Genomic DNA, 23554 nt, shown 5'->3' on the forward strand with positions numbered 1-23554 from the left:
GGTTTGATGGCGCAGTGCGCTGCTACTGACTCTGACCTTGTGCTAGACCTCGACGAAGTTCTTGCAAAGTGCGTAAGGAGGTCTGGTTTAACCTACGAATAGAGCAGCGACGCCTCGGGACTCACCGCTTCGCATTCACGTGATCTCGACCGGCAGTTATATTTGAACAAGCTGTTGTTGGGGGATAAATCTCGTCGTCTTCAATTGCCTCACTTTCCCTATAGGTTGTCTTCCGACCCGTATCTCGTGCGTTTAAAGTTCTTTTTGCTTTAGTTGCCTTAGTTGTTTTACTCAGCGTGATGTTGCTTTACGGAGGGCGCAGGGCTTTATGCTGGATATTAAAAAAATGTTTCATCTTTAGCCTTTGAATGCGTAAGGGTGTAGTCAGAGCATATTTCCACAGCACTCAGAGCCAAAGTAGTTCAAAACTTGTTGTTTAAAAACGTTTTACCGCAATATTATTGCATGTCAAAACTTAGTTAAAATGTAACATTTATTTGTGTAAAAAATTTAAAAGCCCATTTACAGACTTTTGTACAATCGAATACTTATTTTTTTTGCATGAAATATTTTTAGGGCGCCTATTTTTGTCGGAAAAAAGCTTGACACGATTTATCCTTTTTGACGTTTCAAAACACCTTTTCTTGCATAGAAAATGTATAATTTCAGTAACAACCGCAACACACTGACACCATAGGCCGTGCAATCTTTGTAATTTTAATCCGTGCTCTCGTAGTGACGTAATTGGTTTCGCGTCTTAACGACTGATCAGGTGTGATAGCCCAGTGCGCTGCTACTGACGCTCACCCTGGGCTGTGCCTCGACGAAGGTCTTGCAAAAGTGCGTAAGGAGGTCTGGTTTAACCTACGAATAGAGCAGCGACGCCTCGGGACTCACCGCTTCGCATTCACGTGATCTCGGCCGGAAGTTACATTTGAGGAAGCTGTGGTTCGGGATAAATCTCGGTCGTCTTCAATTGCCTCACTTTTCTTACAGGTTGTCTTCCGGCACGTATCTCGTGCGTTTGAAGTTCTTTTTCCGCCTTGACAGATGATGACGCGGCAGAGCAGAGCATCGAAGGAGGGGACAACCTCAACGCGGCAGAACAGTGCCGATACTGACCCGCCGGCTGCCGTAGAGCCCCAGCCGCCAGGCCCGTCGCTTGTTTTACAAGCCCGGCCGCCTAGATACACCCCACGGGACCTTATGAATGTTATGTCCGGTGGGTTCAATTTATTATTATTTACATCAGCGCAGTATGTTTAGATTAGGCTCGTATTTAAACATATTTTGCTTCGAATTTTCGCACTCGCACTTGCATTTTCGCATATTTCGCATTCGCAATCTGCCAAGAAGGATCACCACCAGCGCCATGGCTAGCCCGTCTCCGTCGTTGTTTACCTTGTTATGTTCGCTCGGTCCTCCTGAATAAATGAAGGCAGGACTCTTCCTCACTTTCCCTCCATAATTGGTGACCCGGAAAACGAGGCCGCACCGCAGTTCACGGCATTTATGATAACATCTCAGCGGCAGAACACACGCTACGTTAGCGCTGTGATCGCGCTCTAGGACACGTCTGCCACAGCTTTAGCACGCTGGTCTCTAATACGAAGCCCATCCATCCAGCGCCGAATCTCACTCTTCCGGGACTACAGGAGTTATACGAAAAAGACCCTAGTGTGTGGTTCACGCGGCTTGAGAGCAATTATGTCATCCGAAGCATCAGCAACCAGGCGCACCGCTACAACATCGCCAGCAAGGCTGTCCCGGAGCGCATCGTGGCACAACTTCGGCTGCCGCAACAAAGCCCCACTGTGTGCGACAACTTGAAAAAGGCAGTCCTTGTCCATTTCAGTTGAACAAGCCTTTTTCATTGTCAGCAAACGTCTCCTGCCACAACAGTCACAGACACATATGCTGCTACAGCGGAGACGCTAAGTTCAGTCCGGTCCTCTGCGTCACAAGAACAACCTGTGGCCTCGCCTGATGAAGACCTGCCCATGACCGCCGTCTACGACCGCGGAACACTCGGAACAAACACGAGGTTAAGCAGTTTCGGTGAGCTTTTTTGTGTCGTAGATGAGAGACGTTTTCAGGCTGAAAGCGACCTTCAACTACAACCATTTTCGCCAAAGATGTGGAGGTGCTGCGGGCTCAGGCTGAAGCGGTTTTTGCAATCAACGGCACTGCCAGTGACGTTCTTAAGGGCAAACTGGGGATTCGAGCCCTGCCAACGGACCGTCTGTACTACCTGCTGAAGCAAGCGATTCTCTCGCGCTCCCGAATCCAGCAACATACCACAACACGTGGGCTGGCGAATTCATCCTCGCCTAGCACGACAGCAGCCCTGACTCCCCTAAAGACGTGCCTGCGGGTTCTCCATCATGTTGTTGACCTCATCATACGAGTGAATCAGGCATGCATGTCCAAGTGTGCCCTGGCCCCATCCTCGACTACAACTGAGAGCGAGTTTATGCCATCTGAACCCCCCCCCCCTCACGTTTACCCAACCCACCCAAGGTCAGTACCCGCCAGACTTTTGGGACCTGACAAAACATGCACAGCACGCCCCGCACTCATGCCAATGCGCCATCGCCGACGTTACAGACATCGCCATGAGTTGTTTGCTCCGCATGGCCTGCTAATTCCATCATCACAGCGCCCAGTGGGACCCACTACAGGAACGCTGAACCCTGTATCGCTGCTGATAAACCCGAGCGTGGGACGTATCCAGGTCAAAACAGGGAAGATGTTGCAAACTCTGTCTCCTCTTCCGTTTCCAGCAGTGCTTGCGCCGTCTCGCTGCTTTCAGGGCAGCCAAGGGCCACCAAGCTGAAGTGGTCGCCAACAAACCAGCGCTCCAAGGTCTTTTAAACATCTCCAGTCCTTCGTTGATGCACCTGTTTAGCTGAGGATGATACTGTGCCGCTCTCGAATTTTGGATTTTGTGGTAGCCCTTGTGCAGCGAGTGTAGCGGTGCTGCGAAGCTGGCCTTGTGTCTACGAAGGGTTTCCAAAATTTCAAGTAAGGACTCGCTGTTCATGAGTTCTGCAACGACGATGTAATCGGACATGCACGGTGCAGCTTCTACGTTTTCTTTCATGCCCTTTGCCTCACGTTTTTCGTCGCCTGCTAGGGCCGAAGCACCCCATTCTTATTTGTCTGCGGCAGGCGTAGCTTCACGTTCTTCACACCCGTCTTGTGTTTCGACGCTCGATGCTACCTTGTAGAAGGCACCCTCTTGCAACTTCTTGTGTTCAGCCAAATCTTCAGTCTTTCGGTCTGACGAATCTTGCGCTGAAACGACGGCTTGCTCCTGTACAAAGACTTGCGGGACGTTATCAGAGGAATTGTTCTTGATCGTCTTGTTCGGTCCGATGTAGGCTGCCCTGTTCTGCGTCGCGGGTAGCGTTGCACGGAACGGGTTCTTGCACCGCCGTCATAGAGCAGTAGTTCTTGAGAGGAGCTTCTGGCCTCACGCTAGCCTAAATCGAGGTTCGGATGTCATGGTGGGCGCAAAGCGGTCGCATCTGCCTTCGTTTCGTAAACTTGTAGCTTCTGCAAGGCAACTGCCGAGGTCGATGTGTGTGAGCCGCGTTGAGGAGGGTCGTCTGGATGGGCGAAAGTGACGTCGCTTTTTTATCTCCGGCCAACAGCCTTCGGAGACTTCAAGGCAGAGTGCAGGCGGTTTATGGCATGACATATCTTTCCTTCGTATGTCAAGACTTTGAAGTAGCCACATTCAACTTCATCGCTCTCAAGAAGATCGAAGATTTTGTGATCTACCTCGTGAAGTGCGGGGTACTTTCCCTCCAGTTGGTCAATCGCATCTTGCAGGTCGTGCGAAGACGCTGAGTTGGCATCCAGTAGATTCGTCGCGGACTTCAGAAGTCTCGCAGTCGCGCCCTGAAGGATGCGTTGCTGCGGGCGCAGCTTATCCATAGCACGCATTCGGTCGGTCGTCGGTAGGTGGTCAGGGCCAGCCATGCTGACCTCCGGCTGAGGGCGGGGCTGTGGAGCGTAAAAAACAGTCAAAAGAGGGGGGTTCAACGAACCTCAAGCCGGAGGAGACGTCGGTGGTCTCCTTCGTCACGTGCGGCCGTCTTCCCGAGTTTAACGGCACCAAAATGTTAGCGGAAGAACGACGCAATCGAGTCCTTGGCCATGACTGCCCGTTACGGGGATCATCACTTTACTCGCAGGGGAAATATACATTATGATGCTGAAGATTACTTATGCCTACTCATCGGGAGATTCAACATTGATGGTTTTTAAAGTTCGGTGCGGTCACCTCGAGAACCGTGCTCGCGTGCGCGCCCTACATAGGCAATTTCTTCGAATTTGTAACTGCGAAAGCGAACACTTTCTATTGGCTTAGCAGCTTCCCTGTTTGAAATAGCGCGCTAAGCTTGCTTCGGAATGTAAAATCAAATGTTGATGTGAGTTTGTATTATTTGTACAGAAAATAAAACCCAATGCGTCGAAAACCATTTTTCATGGGGAAGTACTAACAAATCAAGCTCCATAGGCATGTAGAATGATATATTGAGCGCTAAATACCAAGAGCCCCAGAAAGAAGGCGCAGCAGTCAAAACGCGGCAAAATTGAAATCCGGACACCTTGGATGTGCAGACCGAGACAGGAAGAACAGGCTTAAAAGCTGGGTGGATGAGAAAGGTGAGGCAGTTGATTGGCAGGGCCGGAAGAATAATTGTCTTAGGCTGACATTAGCAACAGTACGAGCTGATGCGGGGCAATGTTTTCATCACAGAGTGCATAATGCTGTCATATCCCACGCTTCAAGGAAAGTTAAGCATCGTGAATTTTGTGGATTTCTTAGCAGAGCTGTAAAAAAGTTAGTGCGCAGCAAGCACTTTGCGGAAAACACAGGGGACACAATCACGCGGTCAGGCGCTCTCATTGAATTCGCGCAAAGGAATTTTACATGACGAGTACCACTATAATATTTAGGGACATTGATGGCGTGTTTAGTTCTGCTATTTCTGAATCGCTAAAGCCATCACGTTTGTTTTTTACGCATGTCACAGCTTGAATCTGTTTGTTGATTTTCAGCTTCCTAGGTTAGTTGCTGAATACGGTTTTTGTTGGGCATTTATTATAAAACGATGACCTTATCACAACTAACGAAGTATTCAGAACTGCTGAACATTGCACCATAATATAGAAGAAAAGTTTACAGGCCTTATGTACTAAGCATGATTGTTTCAGCACCGTAGCGATGCAGTTTTTAATAAAATATAGTCTTTCTGTATCGGGCGTATCGCTTCAAAACACCATAAACGTTATTGATTCGAGACATTCGCTTCTGCAAGTGTTGTAAATACGTAACTTCACGTTCCGAACCTTGTGTCACATCCACGGCTTTTTGTACACAAAATATGTTACGCGCCTTTATTCGTGCTTCTGCATAAAACGATGCAAAATAAGCGCTGCCCTTCATTGTAGCTTCCCGCCAACAAACTTTACAACTTCACTTACGGGCAAAGGGATAGTTTTGGTGCCATACTAACTTTTAGCGTCCGTGTCTAGGTTACGGGTGCGTCCACAGACGCATATAAATCATACAAGCATCATCGGATTAAAAAACCTAGCGTAGCTTGCGAGCGCACGCGAATATCACTGAAGTGCTCTCAATAACACTTTTCCTCGAGTTGCTTGACGTTTTGTAGAGTAGTTGTTTCGGTTACTGGAGCAACTGCTCAGGCTTCCAATATGCAATATGATAACCCAGAGATTAACAAAACGACTCGCTATTGGTGGTTTCGCAAATCACCACCTGCTTGCTCATCGAGAGAGATGCTTTTGTTTTTGAAATATTTATGCAGTCCTCGCGTAACTCTTTGGGGCCGCAAAACATTGACTTTCCCATAAAAAAATACGTATACCCCACATTCTTTCTTATTGTCTAAATTTTGCGTCGGAGTGTTACCTATGACCCTGTACTCTGGTACACTCAAATAAATCGGCACCCTGGCAACGCACAAAAACATTGTCACCATACTGTCCGCTCTTGTCTTCAACTGCACGTAAAACTACAAATGTTTGCGTCTTTTTAGATCGATTTATTGCGCATATATCTTCAAATCATCTAAATTTCCTGTATTTGGAGGCCTAATTTCACTTAAGCGTGAAACCTCATTTGACGCTGGCAACACATTCCGTGATATGCTTTACTGTATTTGCCCGAAATAGCTGCAAATGTATTACACGCAGTTGAATGAAGTGAGCGTTCTGACGTTCTCCCAGGGCCTCTCGTAAACCACGGCTGTGCACGTCGCCTTTGCCTGAAACGTAGAACAGAACAATGGCATTGATTAGCGTTCGTAACTTTTGTGTCTCAACTTCCTTGAATCTGTTAAGTATATTTCGCTGCCACTATTTCCAAATGGAAGCATACAACACTCTATCGCTGTAAGACGCAGGTCCCACAAAGGAAGCATGATCTGACTGTGCCAGCAGCACGTCAATATCCCTTCGCGACAGCGACACGTTTTATGAATTCGAACCCCCTGGGCCTCAGTGGGGCGGGTAAAGATGCGCGTCGGTTTCAACGTGGGTATCGCTGCGATATAGGAATCTTTGAAACCCAATGCAATAAATCAGGTGAGCCTAAAAATCCTCCTGTGCCTATTTAGCAATTGCATAAATTCTTCATTATGGGACGACCTACCAAGTGAAACATTAAAAGTGCATTTGTCGTGGCACCACCTTATATAGAAAACACAATCGTGTAAAACAAAACCATCTTTAGTGTCTTTTTAATAAAACACCCCCATCGAGTGCTGTTTTGCTCTAGTCGAAGGTTTTGTGAGCCTAGTCAGGCAATCAGACGCTGACGTATGCAGTGAAGCACAAAAACGTTACCCTCCTTGTTGTAGTTATAAAATAATAGAATATATAGTGTTAGCGTGGAGTTCGCCCACTTTCTCCTGTCAGCAGCGCGGCAACCATGCGTGAACCCTCAGCTGCGGTAAGGCCCGTACAAGATAGAAACAAATATGGGCATTTGTACAGCGACCAATAGTGTATATTAACTTCAGTAACGCTAACTGTCATAGTTAGCTGACACTCACTTCCGTGGTAGTTGGAGGACAGCTTTCTTCAGTATATTGGACCTCTCCTATCTTGCAAGACGAGCCAGCGATGGTGAAGGTGAGTCGGTAGTTCATGCCAGCGAGCACCTGTATTTAGATGCAAATATATATGTAGCATCTGTAAAAATATCGTCAAATGTACACTCCTGAAGTATTATAAAACCGATGCAGAAATATTTTTATCTATACGATCAAAACTGCCGACCCATTTTAAACTATATTATGCACAACACCGATAATTGGCTACGGTGATCCTTGAAATATCGTTGTGATACGGGGCAATAGCATAACTAAAGGTTCTAAAACGCCACACTCGAGCAGTTGGTTTTGATGTTTCTACTCTTCGTCATCCAGGGGAATAGTTCAATGCGCACATTTAACGCAAAAAGATCAATGCTAAGAAAAAGTTTTGATATGCAATCAGCTTTGCATGTTGAGGTGGTACCTGGTGCAATGGAGGGCTCCAGCTTAGTTTTGATCACATTGGGATACTATCTGGGGGTGAAATTGAGACAAATACGCGATTTTTTTAATACCCTCTTTCAAACGTACGAAAGCCGCGGGCAGTACGGACACCGGGACATTGGTGCTGCACGGGGACTGCTTACTTAAATAATGTTTAAAGCTAAACATTCATGGGTTTGACCTTGGAATATAGGCAGTAGCTTTAACACATATCACAGACATTTAGAAAGACATGAACCAGAAATATGTATTTTCTTTCGTTTTTGTGTCTTTAATTAAGAATACAGCCCTTTCACGGCACAGAAGCTACAGTGACTGTAATGTAAAGAATAGTTTCGAAGGCGCGGATTAGTCCGCAAAAAATATAACTATAACTAAAACAAATTACAGCTGTCGTGTGCACATTGTCTGAATAGTGTACCGGCTTAAGTGGGAACTAATTCCTGTTGGAATTTTCGAGACATTCATCCAGCGGATGATGAATATAGTTGGTGGTAAGTATTACGCTTACAAAGCGGTGTGCCTGAAACAACTCGTATGGCGCTGATACACGTTCCTGGAGTAGGTAACACGACTAAAATTCTTTTACGAGAACAGAAACCAACTTGTAGGTATGGTTAAGGCAAGCGCAAGTGGTGTTTCCGCATTTCTCTTTGAAAGCTACACAAACGACGACGAAACAGTGAATGGCACGCGGTCGTGGCTCGAGCGATAATGGCCGCTTGTAAATATATCGCATCGCTCTGCGTCGCCATCTTATAAATATATCACTCGCAGCTTCCATGCATGGTCTCATTTGTCTTTCTGGCACGTAACAAGATTAATTAATATACATAAAATCTATTCTCCGCGCAGTTACAAGCAGGCAATTTGTATTTGAGCTATTAAAGACTCTTCCATGTTAGTGCATATCTACCAATGTTTTCGAGATGGAAACGTCCAAACTATAAAGCGGAAGCCCTATGTGCCCCATTGTGTGAATAACCGTCGCTCTTATCCGGTCAAAAATAGCCGGGGTTCTAAAGAACAAATGAACCAAAATACGTATACGATGTGATTGGACTTTAACCCATGTCCCCGCACTAGCAGACAGAGCAGAACATTAATTGTTGTTCTTGTTCCTTTCTTCGGGACACGCACTCTCGAAGGAGAGATTTCCGGCAACAGCATAAACGACTCCAACGAAAGAGACGCAAGTGTGGTATAGCAGTAACAACCTAATAAAAGTACTAGTAGGTTCTCGCCATGAAAGCAAGCATTCCAACCTATGTACTGGAGTGATGTTTTGAAAAATGATAAGTGGTAGCCACAAGCAAGTGTCCTTAACACCACCAAAAGCGATGCTGTTTAAGATACTTTTGGGCTGGATAACGTGCGCTGAGAAACTCGCCGGCGGTACCGTCATCGTGCGCGCCGGCAGCCTACAACTTCCGAAGGACTTTGCCCACCGTTCATGGCGTCATGTTTGCGTGTTCACCTCACCGAGTAACATGCTTTCGCGCATAAAGTGGGCAGTCCAAATAGGTAGAGCTACAGACGCCGAGTGTGCAAATGTGATTGGCGCTGGTTCTAGCGTGTGCTCTGGCACTCCACTTTTCGAGAGGTGGGAAAGCTTGCGAAAAAAATATAATCCGGGACTGCCAGTCAAGGAGACCTTTTCGCGTGAAGGTAGGAAAGTTACATGAGGTGCAACAGCCTGGTTTCCGGCGAAATAAGAGGGGGGCAACAAAGCAAAGGTGTCGAGACATTCTTAACAAAAATGGCAGCATCTGCACTCCTTGGACTGCGAGCGTGGGGATTACGGAGACTCGAAATGTCATCCAAGTTGACCCCTACCATCATTCGATTTCATCCGTGAGTTGCACCTTGATTATTCCCTAAACGAAACTGCAACTCATGGGTCAAATCAGATTTCGCCAGATTTTCGCTTGATGGTGGTGTGCGCACGGATGGACGCGGACGGACATTGGGAGGTCCTAAGCTACTCTGCACCGTTCCAGGCGAGAGAGTAAGCCGTTTGATACAGGGGTACTAACTCGTAGTCGTGCCCAATCGGTAAGACGACTGACACTAACTCTGTCTGGTCTGCTAGACACAGGCTTGAATCCTGCCGGTGCCTGTGCTATTTTTTGCGATTTTAAGTGCTTTGCGGACGAATGCGGAGGGACATTGTGCGGTCGTAAGGTACTACGTACCTAAAATACTGGGTCATATCCACTAACGTGAAACGTGGGGATGGGCCTTGCATGCAGTGTGTTAGTGCATTCAAAGGTTGTATGTCTCTCTCTTCCCATGCTGCGTCAAGTTATTGGCCGCCGGGGTAGCACCAGTGGGTGAATCAATCGCAAGCTTGTTGAAGTGGTCGCACAATTTCTTGAATTGAATCGCATTTAGCCAAGAAATGAAACACAAACTGGCCATATGTTGTCTCCGTGTGCACGCCGCAGCGCATTAACAAGTATGGTGTACATGTGAAACCTCGCGCTTTAAACCACCTTTTAGATTGAAAATTGAGACGGAGGGCATGAAATGTGTCTCGTCGTCTAGCCGAGCTTGTCGCTTGCGCCCTGATAGTGTATCTAGATCCTGCCTAGCCTTCAAAGATAACCTGAAACCATAACTTACCAGGAACACGTGGTGTGGGTGGGGATCCCATTGTTCACAGGCGACTTATCATCCATAATGCCATGGTGATGCTAAGCGCTCGACGACTCAGGCCTTGACGCCTTGGCGTTTTCGCACGCGGAGATAAAACCGTAGGGGGGTAGGGGTATGCAGCTTTGACATACGTCTCGCGTCTTTGAAGTACGAAGCGTTCTAGCGCGACGGGTTGCAAAACGAGTGTCCCGGTGTGTTCGTTTATTACGCGTTTTTACTCACCAAGATGACTGTTCTATCGCGAGGTGTTGGAAATCGAGTGTCCCGGGGTTTTAGAACTGTGATGCCCATGCGATGCCCATGGGCCAAGCCCATGAGGGTCTTCGCCCCTATAAGTTGGTGCATTTACTAACAGAACGCTAAACAGTTACTTTTCACAGCATCCACTAGGTGCATAATCCTTTTGTTAACTGGCTATCCATAACGTAGTCAAACGCTACGCCTGTCAATGTTAATAGGCTGAGCGCAAACCACGACATGGAGGCATACTCAACACATACATGTCGAACTTAAACAACGCATCAATTGAGCAGTAAGACGAACGGGATTAACGGACACAGCGAGTATAACTTAGTTACCCTGGAAATACATCTGCTCTTGTTGCGTCTATACGCAGAAGCCAAAAGTCCCCTGATGGAGTCGGTCTGGCTGCCGCAAAAATCAAAACGTTTAGCGAAAATTTTATAATTGCGTATTGTAATGTGGACATATACATATGAGCATGTGGATTTGTAAAACAAGACTTTATAATCCAAAAGAGGAGTAGAGAAAGGGCTGCAGATGTTATCTTCAATAGTCTATAACCTTTTGCTGCTATGAATGCATGTTATTATAAAACAAGCAGCAGTTACTACATGCGCGGTGTAGACTAATAACGATAGCATTTATGGGTCAATACTTGGTGTACGAGCTACGTAATGTTCACCGGGGTAGTAAAGTTCGTAAGGAGTTCGTAAATAAAACTCGTTACTGCCTTTTTACAAGTCTTTTCGTTAAGAGTGCTCATGAAGTGGAGGAAGCCGAGCGCTAAAACGGTCGCTTAGTTATTCGGAAATGAATGCGACGACTTCGTTCCAATGCTGAATGTCGCGTCGGTAAATCGGCTATGAATCGCCAGTTAGTCGTGTTAGAACCGGAGTGGCGAGTTCGGGTACATTGTGAATACTTTAATGATCGAGTGTACTTTGCTCTGTTTTTGTGGCGTAAGGGGGGGGGGGGGCGTGCGCTTATGACGACAACACAAGAAAGCGTGACCGCCAACGATGCATAACCATGCAGAATGCAAGGGCGAGTCTTCAAGCATCACAACACACAACCCTAGCCGTACCAAGGCTAAACTATATAGCACTTGCAGCCCGTTCTTTGCACAGTGTTAGCGCAACACATATTCAAGATGCTGCAATATTTTGCTCAATTTCAAATCATTCGCAGCAAAGAAAAAAGGTACAACTAATTAGGCAGAACTTGAGATTTGTACAGCCCGGTTGGACATCCTCTTATCGAAATTGTGTTATGGACAATGGCAATTGACTCGGCCGTAACAGTACTTTCACTTCGGAGATTGCGGCACCAGCGCAACGACAAGTGCGGGATTCCTCTTAATTTTCAATATATATATATATATATATAGATAACAAGACGAACTAATAAACTGGTAGATGAAAAGGAACCGCGAAGGTTAGTCATTATTACGCAGAAATGTATGCATTCATTTTATTTCTTGATTATTTAATCCCCATTAGCCATGGGTAGAGTTGCATAACGGTCATCACTACTAGAGGGTGGAAAATAATAAAGAAATAAAAATTCATTTCTTAAGTAGGTATAAGGCTATACTTTTAATCTTGGTCACAATTGCTTAAACTGCTCATCACAATTTGGGCAAAACAAGATGCACCCTTCGTACACCACTGTTTTCACAAACGTTGCTGATGGTTCCAACAAAATGCGCGAAGAAAAACTTTTCTCCGACGCGGAGCTGTCATGTGGTTAAAAGAACCCATACCCGAAGGGGGATTGGCCCCAGAAGATGTTGTCAGACAAGATGAAGAGAAAGAAGAAGCAGCATACGGGATGGTGAGAAGGATTTTGAAGTGACCAATGGAGAAGAAACACAGGATAATAGAAGTGGAGGAGGAGGTAGCTTATTCAGCGAATGGGAGCCGCACACGACAGAACGCGAGGTGAAGAGGAGGACGACGAAGTAGAGGGGACAGAGTGGAACGAGGTCTTGGAGGAACGGTGGGAAGTTCGGGCCGTGCCTGCACAACGAACCAGCGGCATCGCACCGTTTGGCAGCGGGCTGCCCGGAACCACCGATTACCAGCGGCTTCGCTCTGCTGGCCTCCTGCTGACCGGCGGCATCGCACCGCCGGCGACCCGTCGAGCCGTGCCCCACGACGCACCAGCGGCATCGCACCGTCTGGCAGCGGGCAGCTCGGGACCACCAATGAACAGCAGCTTCGCACTGCTGGCCTCCTGCTGAGCCGCGCTGCTCAGCGAAGCCGTGGCATCACACCGCGGTCATCCGGACCACGACGCACCAGCACGGGCCATCGCGACGTTCGGTGACGTTGGGTGACGCGTAAGCCAACCGACCCACTGGGCCACGTCATCGGCATCGCACCGTGGTACCGGCGGTAGGCTTTGTTTGAATCTGACAGAGACAGTTAATTTATTATAGTGACTAAAGGAGTAGAGTGTTGGTAGTGTGAGGTCGTGCCTGTTCTTGCTGTTTGGTGTGATATATGTGTGTTCAGTCACTATGATTTCGTTCGTTTGAGTGGTTTTGTTATCTAAATATATTGTGTTGCCATCAAATGAATCAACTTGAGCCTCATTTCTCCGCCACGTGAGACGCGTGACAAACATTTATATTAATCACACACCAAGTTCACTGTTCACCAAAACTAACTTGAAATCTCACAGTGAATCACAACACGTATTACTGAAATACAACTCTTCCTCATTCTCTTGCACTAATATACTCATGCAAAGTACTCTAATATCGCCAAAACCAAATACATCAACAAGTCTGAAGGTTGCAAACAGTCTTAATCACTCTACACTTCTAGACTATCTCATTTCCGTGTACACTTCATACCCCTACAACACCTTTTCGTCTGCACCATACAACAACATTCATGCTTTACATTTATACACAACCTATTTGTCATATTCCCTTGTGAGTCCTACTTCTTTCCAGGTCAACTCCGTGATTTAAACCAGCTTTTTCGAGCTTTGACTTCATCTTCACCCTCTTGCGCCTCATCCATTCAGCAACTTTCACTACACTATCATCTCTGTTTGAACTACCATCAATGTTCACTTGACTCACTGACCTAGGACTCGTGACCTGTCTGCAGCCCTCTACTTTCAGCTTTCTCTCGATTGTGCCTGACTGGCACGATCTCTTCGTTTTTGTCTTTGCGCGTCTGCGCTTTTGCTCTCCTCTGACGTTGGTATTTTGCCTACTCCCGGAGGACTCACTGCCCATCTTTTGGCCGATGCCACCTTGGCCTGGGTGCTGATTACGTAGCCATCCGTTCGTCTTACAGGCTTTAGCTGGTTGTGTGCGCGTCATCTTGGTAGCATGCGCAAGCTCTGCAAACTTCCCAGCTGCCCTATCACTTTTCGCACAGCTCCGCTCATGTACTCTAACCTTTCTAATACCCAAACTCTTTATCCTCCTCTGCTTCGCACGCTTACGAAAACATAGGCACTTTTTCTCGCCCTCTTGCCTCTCAGCCCCCTTACCGGGTGCTTGCAACTGCCATTTTCCTTGGACCAGCCCCTCTCCAGTGCCCAACCTGAAATCTTCGAGTCAGGACTCTTCGTCGACCACAAGGAGCTGAGTCTGGGGGAGCTGTCCTAGCTGCTCTGAACCCTGCTGACTTGACAGCGCACTGGTGATCCCGTCTACTGTCTTAGACGCTGAGCTGTCTGCTGAGAAGTCTAAAAAATTTGCAATGTCCTTTTGTGGGACATGTGTACAGTCAATATTCATCGGCATTTCTACCTCACCAGCAATGGAGCTTTTTGTCCGGATGCTACTACGGCCAGGGCACGGAGTGGCAGGTACCTCCGTCTGAATTGTTAATCTTTCAGAGACCGTAAAACCAACTGGCTCCACAAAGATACTAGGAGGCAACGCGCTGTTCTCGCAAGGTGATTTCTCAGTGCAGCCATTTTCAGGCGCCTCGTCTGCGATTCTGCCACCCCCAGACATTTCACGGCCTTGCGTTTCAAACGCGCCTTTCTTCTCATAACGGTGTGCAAACCGCGTTCTGTCAACCCCACGTGCTTCTTCACTGTCGGAAATCTGCTTACTTTCTTTCTCACGTGCCTCATTGAGGTCGGCGACCCGCATGCCTTCAGGCTCACGTGCGGCGCGTGCACGGTTCTTTATGCGTTCTCTTTCCTCGAGGCGCCGCGTTAACTCTGCCTTTTCTCGGTCCAACTCTTCTAGCTCGGCAGACAACCTCTCGCGTTCTTTGCGCCGCTCTTCATTTAACAATGCAAAAAACTGCTCTTTGTTTAAACCTGACGAACTAGCCAAGGTTAGAATCTTCTCGAGATCCAACTCTCCACCAGGTAAGACGCGTGGTTGGGCCAAGGATAGATCCTGGCAGGCTCGCCAAATGTTTGTCACGCGTCTCACGCGGCAGAGAAATGAGGCTCAAGTTGATTCATTTGATGGCAACACAATATATTTAGATAACAAAACCACTCAAACGAACGAAATCATAGTGACTGAACGCACATATATCACACTAAACAGCAAGAACAGGCACGACCTCACACTACCAACACTCTACTCCTTTAGTCACTATAATACATTAACTGTCTCTGTCAGATTCAAACAAACCCTACCGCCGGTACCACGGTGCGATGCCGATGACGTGGCACAGTGGGTCGGTTGGCTTAGGCGTCACCCAACGTCGCCGAACGTCGCGATGGCCCGTGCTGGTGCGTCGTGGTCCGGATGACCGCGGTGTGATGCCACGGCTTCGCTGAGCAGTGCGGCTCAGCAGGAGGCCAGCAGTGCGAAGCTGCTGTTCATTGGTGGTCCCGAGCTGCCCGCTGCCAGACGGTGCGATGCCGCTGGTGCGTCGTGGGGCACGGCTCGACACGGTCGCCGGCGGTGCGATGCCGCCGGTCAGCAGGAGGCCAGCAGAGCGAAGCCGCTGGTAATCGGTGGTTCCGGGCACCCCGCTGCCAAACGGTGCGATGCCGCTGGTTCGTTGTGCAGGCACGGCCCGAACTTCCCACCGTTCCTCCAAGACCTCGTTCCACTCTGTCCCCTCTACTTCGTCGTCCTCCTCTTCACCTCGCATTCTGTCGTGTGCGGCTCCCATTCGCTGAACAAGCTACCTCCTCCTCCTCTTCTATTATCCTGTGTTCCTTCTCCATTGGTCACTTCAAAATCCTTCTCACCATCCCGTATGCTGCTTCTTCTTTCTCTTCATCTTGTCTGACAACATCTTCTGGGGCCAATCCCCCTTCGGGTATGGGTTGTTTTAACCACATGACAGGAGCGGAACAAAGAAATCTGTTTATGTCAAATTCCGAGGTTTGAGTATGTAGTCGATCCCCTCCTAATGAAGAACTCAGTATTCAATTCGTCCTCGTTGCTCCCCTTGAGCTTGAGCAACCGTTGCCGGAAAGGCGGGCTCGCGTTGCTATACACGCGAACACTGTGTGCCTTTATATAACAAATCTTATTCTTCCAATCAATATATGACAATATCTAAATGTTTTTTTTTCCTTCTTTTCGCACGCTAGTTTCTCAACCCATTGCAGGCAGTGTGAAAGAATTCGCGTGCAGTCAAAATATAGTGTAGAGGACATCTGTTAAAATACCCACAACCAAAAACCCTTTAGACGATAAACTACATACTCACAACAAATCTTTTCATTTCAAGTGCAGTGGGAAACAATACGTAGAAAGCGAATTTTTATGGTATTGAAATGGAATGGAGTATGCCATTGTTGGAGAGCGTTTTAAGTGTAAAATGTTCCGTGCATAGATTTTGAATAATAAATTTATGGTCGCCCTCCCAAACGGACTCTGACTGCATTAATCATAGATGGGTTTTGGAAAGCAATCATAGAACGTCTAAGCGAGATCCGTACACTGGGCCGCATGAATTTATGTGTGATTTGAAATCAACATCGCATATTACCGCTTAAAACCAGCCACGCCGGGTGAGTGCACTGCTGCTATTAAAGCAAGTTATGCGAACCAAATATTTCTGAAAAGTGAGAACATATTTCAAGCAAGTAGGAAACGACAAATAGTGTAAGTTTCCAAGTTGGAATGTTTTCTGGAAAGTGATGTTCCAACATTGTTAGGTTAGATGCGAAAATTTTGTACCTTGTGTCAACCTGGAGAGCGTGATTACAAATGCACCTGCGTTTTTTTTTGTTACATGCACAGAAAGATGCAGGAAACGCTAGTGCCCTTTATTTATTGCAGATATCGGTATCCAAATGCCCGGCCATTGTCTTCCCGTGGGCGGCCAAGGTGGGCGCCCAAAGATAGAACCGTCAAAATATTCTTCACAGGTTTTGATACGTCTTTACTAATTATGATGTATACATTAGGAAAAAATCTGTGATAATTAGGGCTCTATTTCTAACCACAAAATTCCATCAGCGATATGAATGTTGTTAAAATGACAGGCACAGCCAAACATTCTTCACCCTCTTTCTGGGAAGACACAAATGTTTAATACAGACGAATGTAGTTTGCACGACATAAAAATACTTGCAAAAAGTTACTTTTTTTATTGTTACAGAAGGAGAGGTTTTTTCAGTGTCTTAAAGGAGATAGGATTGAGACAATATCAGCAATTTTGTGGTAGTGGTGGATTTGAGGATGACATTTTAGCGGTTGTACAAACAAGGGCGGTGGGTGAGGAGTCTTTTTAGGGATGTCAGCTTTGGCTCTTTACGTTTAAGCTTCCACCAAGCACTCTTTACCTTAACTTTTATGTTTTTATTCACTTCAAAACTCCTACCAAATGGATCAAAAACGTTAATATTTCTTTGTGTACACACGAATAGTCGTACAGCTTCCGTGGCATTTGAGCTGCACCTTTCCCGCAGCTTCACCCATGATGAAATATTCATCGTGAGTGAAATTATGAGAGTCAAATCATTTTCTCGTCCATACACAAACGCCAAAACTGTAACGATATACGTCAAGAGCAAGTACTAAGATAAAAAGAGACAATGCGAATTGGAAATCCTAGGTGGGCCTCCGGACAGTTCGTACGTTGTACGAAAATAACTCAGCTGTAGTGGCTGTCGCACATTTGACCCCTCCGGTCATTTCTTGAGCCGTGATTTGTGCAATTTTGCCAAGTGCAGGTGGTGCCGATTGCCATACGTAGAAGACGAGGAAGAAGGGGGGGGGGCGAGAGTAAAGTGACCTGATACGCCTTCCCCTGCAGATGAGGAATCCCGTACACAGAACGTTTTTTGGCTTGCCCTTACGCAGTAGAACTAACAATCACAAGTAAACATACGCTCTAATATTTTCAACTTCATGCTGTGCCCGTACATGAAGTTGAAAATAAGGTTCATCACGAACTTGAAAAGGAAGTTGAATGTAAAGTTGAAGTTTAAACTTCCCCGTGGAATGTTAAGAAAGGTATGGTTTTATGATTCTGTTGCAGTATAGGGCAAAAAGTTTGTGCTTCGCGGCATATTTTATGAAATCTTAATTTTATAACACATTATCCCAAAAATTTTAACGTTGTGGTTTTAGGAGGGTTTTCGTGCAAATTGTTGATTGCGCACTTGTGAAGGTACGAAAAAAGGTCGCGTATCCATTGACTTTATGCAAATGTCGAAAAACTATAGTCTTCTGCCACCCCTGAAAAGTAAATGCCTCGCATCTGTTTCCCACCCATCTGTCGTGCTCCTGCTCTTCTATCTAGCTCCTCCAACGATAAACGCAATATATCTTTCCTTATGTCAATCAATTTTGCAACGATTACGTGCTGGCTTGCATCGTCTGGAACATCTTTCAGTGGTCGGCTTGCTGTTTCGCCTCCAGAGGGCGTCTTCTTGCATATATTTTCTTTACTGTCGCCAAAATAAACAAGCGATGCATTTTTATTAAAAGAACACTGCAAAAAGTCATTGATGTCGGAATATTCTGCTGGAAATAACCTTCATGGTTTCTTTTACTCAATTGTGCAGTCAATTATGAAGATTGTCACTACATTAAACAGCTTCGAAACTTCTTCCTGTGTAAACGTTCTGTTCAAGATTTCGTTTACTTTTTGGCCTGGTGCTGAGTCGAAGGACAGACTGAAAGACTGATACACATACAGACATACAGATAAATAAAATTTTTATGTTGATGTAGCCGACGAAATACTATTGTATAAAAAGAGCGCCCATTCTGTAAATTATGTCAATGCATTTGGCTACGTGTCTGTAAATTTACTGAATTATGGAACTGGACAATAGCAAATATTGTGATACTTCAATTTAGACAAACTTTCGCAAGTTAGTGTGTTAATATATTGTGTATATTGTCCTCCTTCCGGCAAATGGGAAATAGCCGGTTTAATTCAATGTATCAGAGCAAGGCTCAGAGGCAAAGTTTATTTACAGAAATATACACAACAACGTGAAGAACGGCGTATTTGATTTATTGTGATCATGCCGCGGCGTAAATGCGCCGCAAAGGGCTGCGGCCGTCTCCGTGAGGTGTCAAATAAACTCATAACTACAGTCATGTGCACCGCTGGTAGCTGTTCAAAACGAATATAAAGGAACGGTGTTTAAACATCAGTGAAACTCTGGAATGTTTATTGTAAACTACCTCCCAGCTTATTCGTAAGATGGCAGAGGATCATTAGGTGTTGCTTGATGCGCCTTTTCTTGTATAAAGGCGCCGCTTTGAGGAGAACGTGAATTCATAGAGCCCGGCTAGCCTGGTGGTTTACAATATTTCTGTTCACGACAGCCTAACCAAATGAAAATCCTTATACAATTTCTCCCTAAAGTCAATACTGCCTTCTTGATCAAAACATGTTGATGGGCGCGGCTTTATATGTGATCCAGGTATTTCAAACAAAGAAAATCTATTTTAACTATGGGCCCTGCATTCCAATAAAAAAATTACATCAATGCCCTTTGCCCTAATAAGGCTTCTACATCGACTTAAAATCAACACTTTCTGGAAGCTCTACCCAGAGCGAGGATTCTAGGGAATACGAAAATGTTGACAGATCGAATGGTCGTTTACAAAAGAACCTCCCCCTCGCAGCTCTTGCAAGATTTCGGTTCTCATATTTTTAAAGGAACTTGACTAACAAATTGTGTACCTGTGACAATTTGATAATGCTGCACAATAAACGTCCGGTACGGAAATATAACTGTCGTTAGCAAATTGCGTGTTTGGGGGACCGTCCGCCCAGTTCTGGAGATGCTTTTGGTGGGCAAGCAACGATAATGCTCGCAACGCTTCGGGAATAGGTTAGTGGGCATAGGGTAGTGTTAAATGCCATTCATTGGATATTTTCTTTGCAATACTTTCTCCGCTGCTAGGAATAACTGTATTGCGTACCTGAGTCTCCACCTTAATCAGATCGAGCACCGTATCGTAGTTCTCAAGCCCCTCCACGTGCTGCGAAACTGCGAAGTGGGCCAGCTTCTTGTACTTTGGGCTGCTCTGGGGATCTTGGTCTCTCCAGCCTCCTGGAATCGACCCGCAAACGACGAGCAGACATGCCAGAGCGGCGCCAGAAAGAGCTGCGCAGCCAGCCATGATGTTTTCGAAGGCGGTGTCAGGTTGTGCTGATCCGACGGAGAGTGAGCGAAAAACCACAGCTGCTGGGGAGCTTACTTTGCAGATGAATTATTCTGCTGAGAGAGAAGTCGCTGTTTTATACCGCCAGCTTGCGTCATGTGTTGTCGAAAGATATGGTAAAATAGAATAGAAGGTCCTGTTACTATGCGTTTCGTCAAAAATAAAAGGAAACGATGGAGGTTACCAAGTACCCATGTCGCAGAGGTAAGGTCGAGGCGATAAGATTGCGAAGGGGATATACACACTTCAAGGGCTTGTATTTAACTGCTGAAGTTGCAACTTTCTGGAGAAAGGAGAAAGTTTTCTTGAGAAAGGTACCGGTGGGCGCGCAAAGAAGTGGGCTCTGCATTGCTCAAGTAGACGCGCTGAGCAAGGAAATACGTCGCTCAAGCTGTTTTTGGTCATATTACCCATAGTAACCGCCGCGCCTAACAGCAGAGAACCAATGAAACAACCAAGACTTAGTATATGCAAAAAGAAGACAAAATTGGGCATAATATCTTATGTCAGAATGAAATCGAGAAACCGGTGTCTTTTGTTTTCGAGTGAACTTTCGGGAGATACTGAATAGAATTATCATTTGCTTTAAACGAAATACAACGATCCCAATCCTATGTATTTCTGCCAGCTGAATAGGCGCATTTTTATAGCTTGTTCCTGCCAAAAGGAGCGCTACCTTAACCTGAGGAGTATTAACGCCAGAGGTTTGCATTTATATACACAGGGGTCTGCAGGTATGCAAGGTCGAATTGCGACTGCAAGCTGCAAATGCTGAGAGTAACTGTCGATAGTTGTATCTTTGCCCTTTCCGGAAGACAACAGGTTATGACGTCGGTTGTGGAAACATGCAAATACAGCAACATCAATCACGACATTTCTTTCGAAGTCGAATAATCTGTTTTATAGTGTAGGTGTATTTAATAAACATGAGTTAAGTTAGCACACTCAGAATAATACTGTGTTTATTCTGAAGCAAAGAGGGGCTCTTTGTCAACGCCCGAATGGGCGCCGGCAATCTGTGTGATCACCCAAATGCCACGCTGAGAAGTGTCCTGAGAGGGTTACACATTTTGTGATTGTGGTTTATCCTAAAATGCGTAATTAAATCATTTCGCGACATTTTTGAGGCAAATAAATGTTTTAGAAAACTGCGCAGATGAGATTACGAAAAGGCTCACCACCAAGCCTGTGGAACTAGTTAGTGCAGCACCGCCCATTTAGAATGGCACTGCTTTCTCTGTATTCCATAGTTATTGAGCTGTTGTGCAGAATTGTATTTCATATATACAATTTATGAATACCTGTAATTTTCCTTAATTTCCTGACTTTGTTTATAGAATGTTTTTGTCAGTAACAAGTTCGTTTTTGAACATGACTGTGTGCAGTTATTCATTTGTTCTTGCTCAGCGGTGGGACCATCTTGTGATGGAAAAAGAAAGCAAAAGAAATAAAAAAAAGAGTTATGACCACTCGATCAACTCTTCCAGAGCAAAAACATTTAACGTGTACACGAGCGAAAACGTACATGAGAAGTTTGGACGACAGTACTTCTCAAAGTGCAAATGAAGTGTAGCGCAGACTCCTCAGTGCGGTAAACTTCGTGCAGGATATGAAAGAACAAAGATTTTATCAGAACTAAGGACCGTGTATATCCGATCAGTGAAATAAGCACTGTTCAGTAATGAACAGATCAAGGGCGAACACGAAAATATAAACAATAACACACAAATATCGCAATTTCTTTACGTGCCTGAAAAATTGTAGCGTGGCTGTATTCCAGTCAAATATATTGATATTTGTCTTTGCAAATACACAACCCAGAAGCCATAATTTGCTCCCTACTGCCCATATTCTTTGATTTTGCGTGTTCTGGTTTATATTTTCCTGTTGTCGCATCATTTGTTCCAGACTGTACGTGAGAAGGACGTTCTTGTTCTGTTGTGTTTCGATGTGCAAGAAGGGATTAATGTCACAACAAAATTTTTTACTTCATTGCTTGCTTTGGGATCCTGGTGTTCTGAAAATCATTTTCATAGGAACACTAAAACAGAGGTGTTTATGATACCTGTCCCGCTATGGTGTGTTAAGACAGGGCCTTAAGGTGCTGATGAAAACCTGAAAATGCCCTTCTCAATACGACCGGGACATCGTTTTATAAATGTTTTACGTAGTACTCCTTCCTTGGTTACGTTAACAAAATGTAAACCACCAAGTTCGTTCAAATAGCCACCTGTGTTGAAATGGTAACCCCCCAATACGGTGATGCAGTACCCCACACCCATGCACAGGGTACTACAGGGTTTATTTCGGCGTTCTCAAAATTACAAGTTCGTGGCGCTTTGCATATAAACACAGCGAGGAACCCACAAGTTAGCAGTTTTCCAACAAGTATTTTTGCCTGATTTGTCTTTCCGTAATGAAGTAAATTGTAGGAAAATGCGAAAATTGTCTTACAGAAACCTATATAAAAAGAGTATGAGACGAAATTGCTTTTGAACAGAGCACGGTTGCAAGACAATTTACACTCCGGAAGGTCCACAGTCGTAGTAAACTGTAGATAATTTGAAACAGCCTATTTTGTACCCTAAATATAAGTAATCATAAAAATCTCAAATCAACTCCCTCGCCCCTTCAGTAGCTTTACCATTTGGGATTGAAAAATCACCTCAAACATACATCGCAATTAAAAAGCTTATATCAAGAAGAATGCGAGCAGAAGAGACGGGTATTTCTCTGGCTTGGGCAAAATCTTCCTCGCAACAAGGCGAAACAAAGATAACCCTTGTTTGCCGGTAAATGTAATTGTTTCCTGTTCTATACACGATAGATTTATCGCCTAGACACAATTGCATGCTAATCAAAACAGCAGATGAAAGGCCGACACTGCCGTTCACTTCGTCATTGCTCTGCTGTAAAGATGTGTAGCTTCACTACGGCGCTGTTTTTTTCTTTTCCTGAATGAGAGCGCGTTGTTTTCACGCCGTCCTGTCTTTTCATCAGGATTCTTGGCGTTCATTATCGCGTACTTAGCTGTCGCTTCTTTTTCCAAACATTGCTCTTGGTTTTCTTCCCCTAATTGGAGTGCATAAGTTACTTACTGTTGACCAGTTGGAAACCCCTTTCCTCTTCCTCAATAGATGAGGGCGTAAATCTTTCTCAATCAGACACTGATGTTCATATCATCATTGGAGCACAGGAGAAGCTCCTGGTTTCAAAATTGATCGCGGTAGGCTTAATACTCATGTGTCCTTAAACCAAACACAGTACAGACCTGAACATTACAGGTGCTTAGTGATGAAAAGCAAGCTAAACCTTGCAAATGGAAGAGCGTAGCTTACCTGAATATCACTATTTACCATAATTCGATTTTAACCTTGAATTGGTCTCAGCTCGGCTTGACATGAACAAGTGGATAATTCTGTTTCTGGTCTTATAAATTTTACATGTCATTCCAGTAGTATGTGTGCTTGAATTCCCGGGCGAT

The 23554-nt window shown here is 45.5% G+C and overlaps 1 protein-coding gene across 1 annotated transcript; it reads right to left on the reverse strand.

The window, feature by feature from the left end:
• Positions 1 to 6094: 6094 nt before the first annotated feature.
• On the reverse strand, positions 6095 to 20071 carry LOC144149306 (cystatin-2-like). The gene is made up of 3 exons (XM_077680875.1): positions 19828 to 20071; positions 7095 to 7202; positions 6095 to 6305 (listed from the first exon to the last, which is right to left on the reverse strand). Exons 1-3 carry the CDS (start codon positions 20026 to 20028, stop codon positions 6225 to 6227), a joined length of 390 nt encoding a protein of 129 aa, XP_077537001.1. The 5' UTR covers positions 20029 to 20071; the 3' UTR covers positions 6095 to 6224.
• Between the last annotated feature and the right edge of the window lie 3483 nt (positions 20072 to 23554).

Source organism: Haemaphysalis longicornis, unplaced genomic scaffold (genome assembly GCF_048455015.1).
Source record: "Haemaphysalis longicornis isolate Haplotype H1 unplaced genomic scaffold, Haemaphysalis longicornis Haplotype H1 scaffold_8, whole genome shotgun sequence".
NCBI lineage: Eukaryota > Metazoa > Arthropoda > Arachnida > Ixodida > Ixodidae > Haemaphysalis > Haemaphysalis longicornis.

What these genes read in the sequence shown, in the direction of transcription:
- LOC144149306 (XM_077680875.1), bottom strand. Translation starts at nt 20,028, where the DNA reads ATGGCTGGCTGCGCAGCTCTTTCTGGCGCCGCTCTGGCATGTCTGCTC. An exon ending in TGATTAAGGTGGAGACTCAG is followed by an intron (nt 7,203 to 19,827) that starts GTACGCAATACA and finishes ATCTAAATACAG; the next exon opens with GTGCTCGCTGGCATGAACTA. An exon ending in GTCCTCCAACTACCACGGAA is followed by an intron (nt 6,306 to 7,094) that starts GTGAGTGTCAGC and finishes TCTACGTTTCAG; the next exon opens with GCAAAGGCGACGTGCACAGC.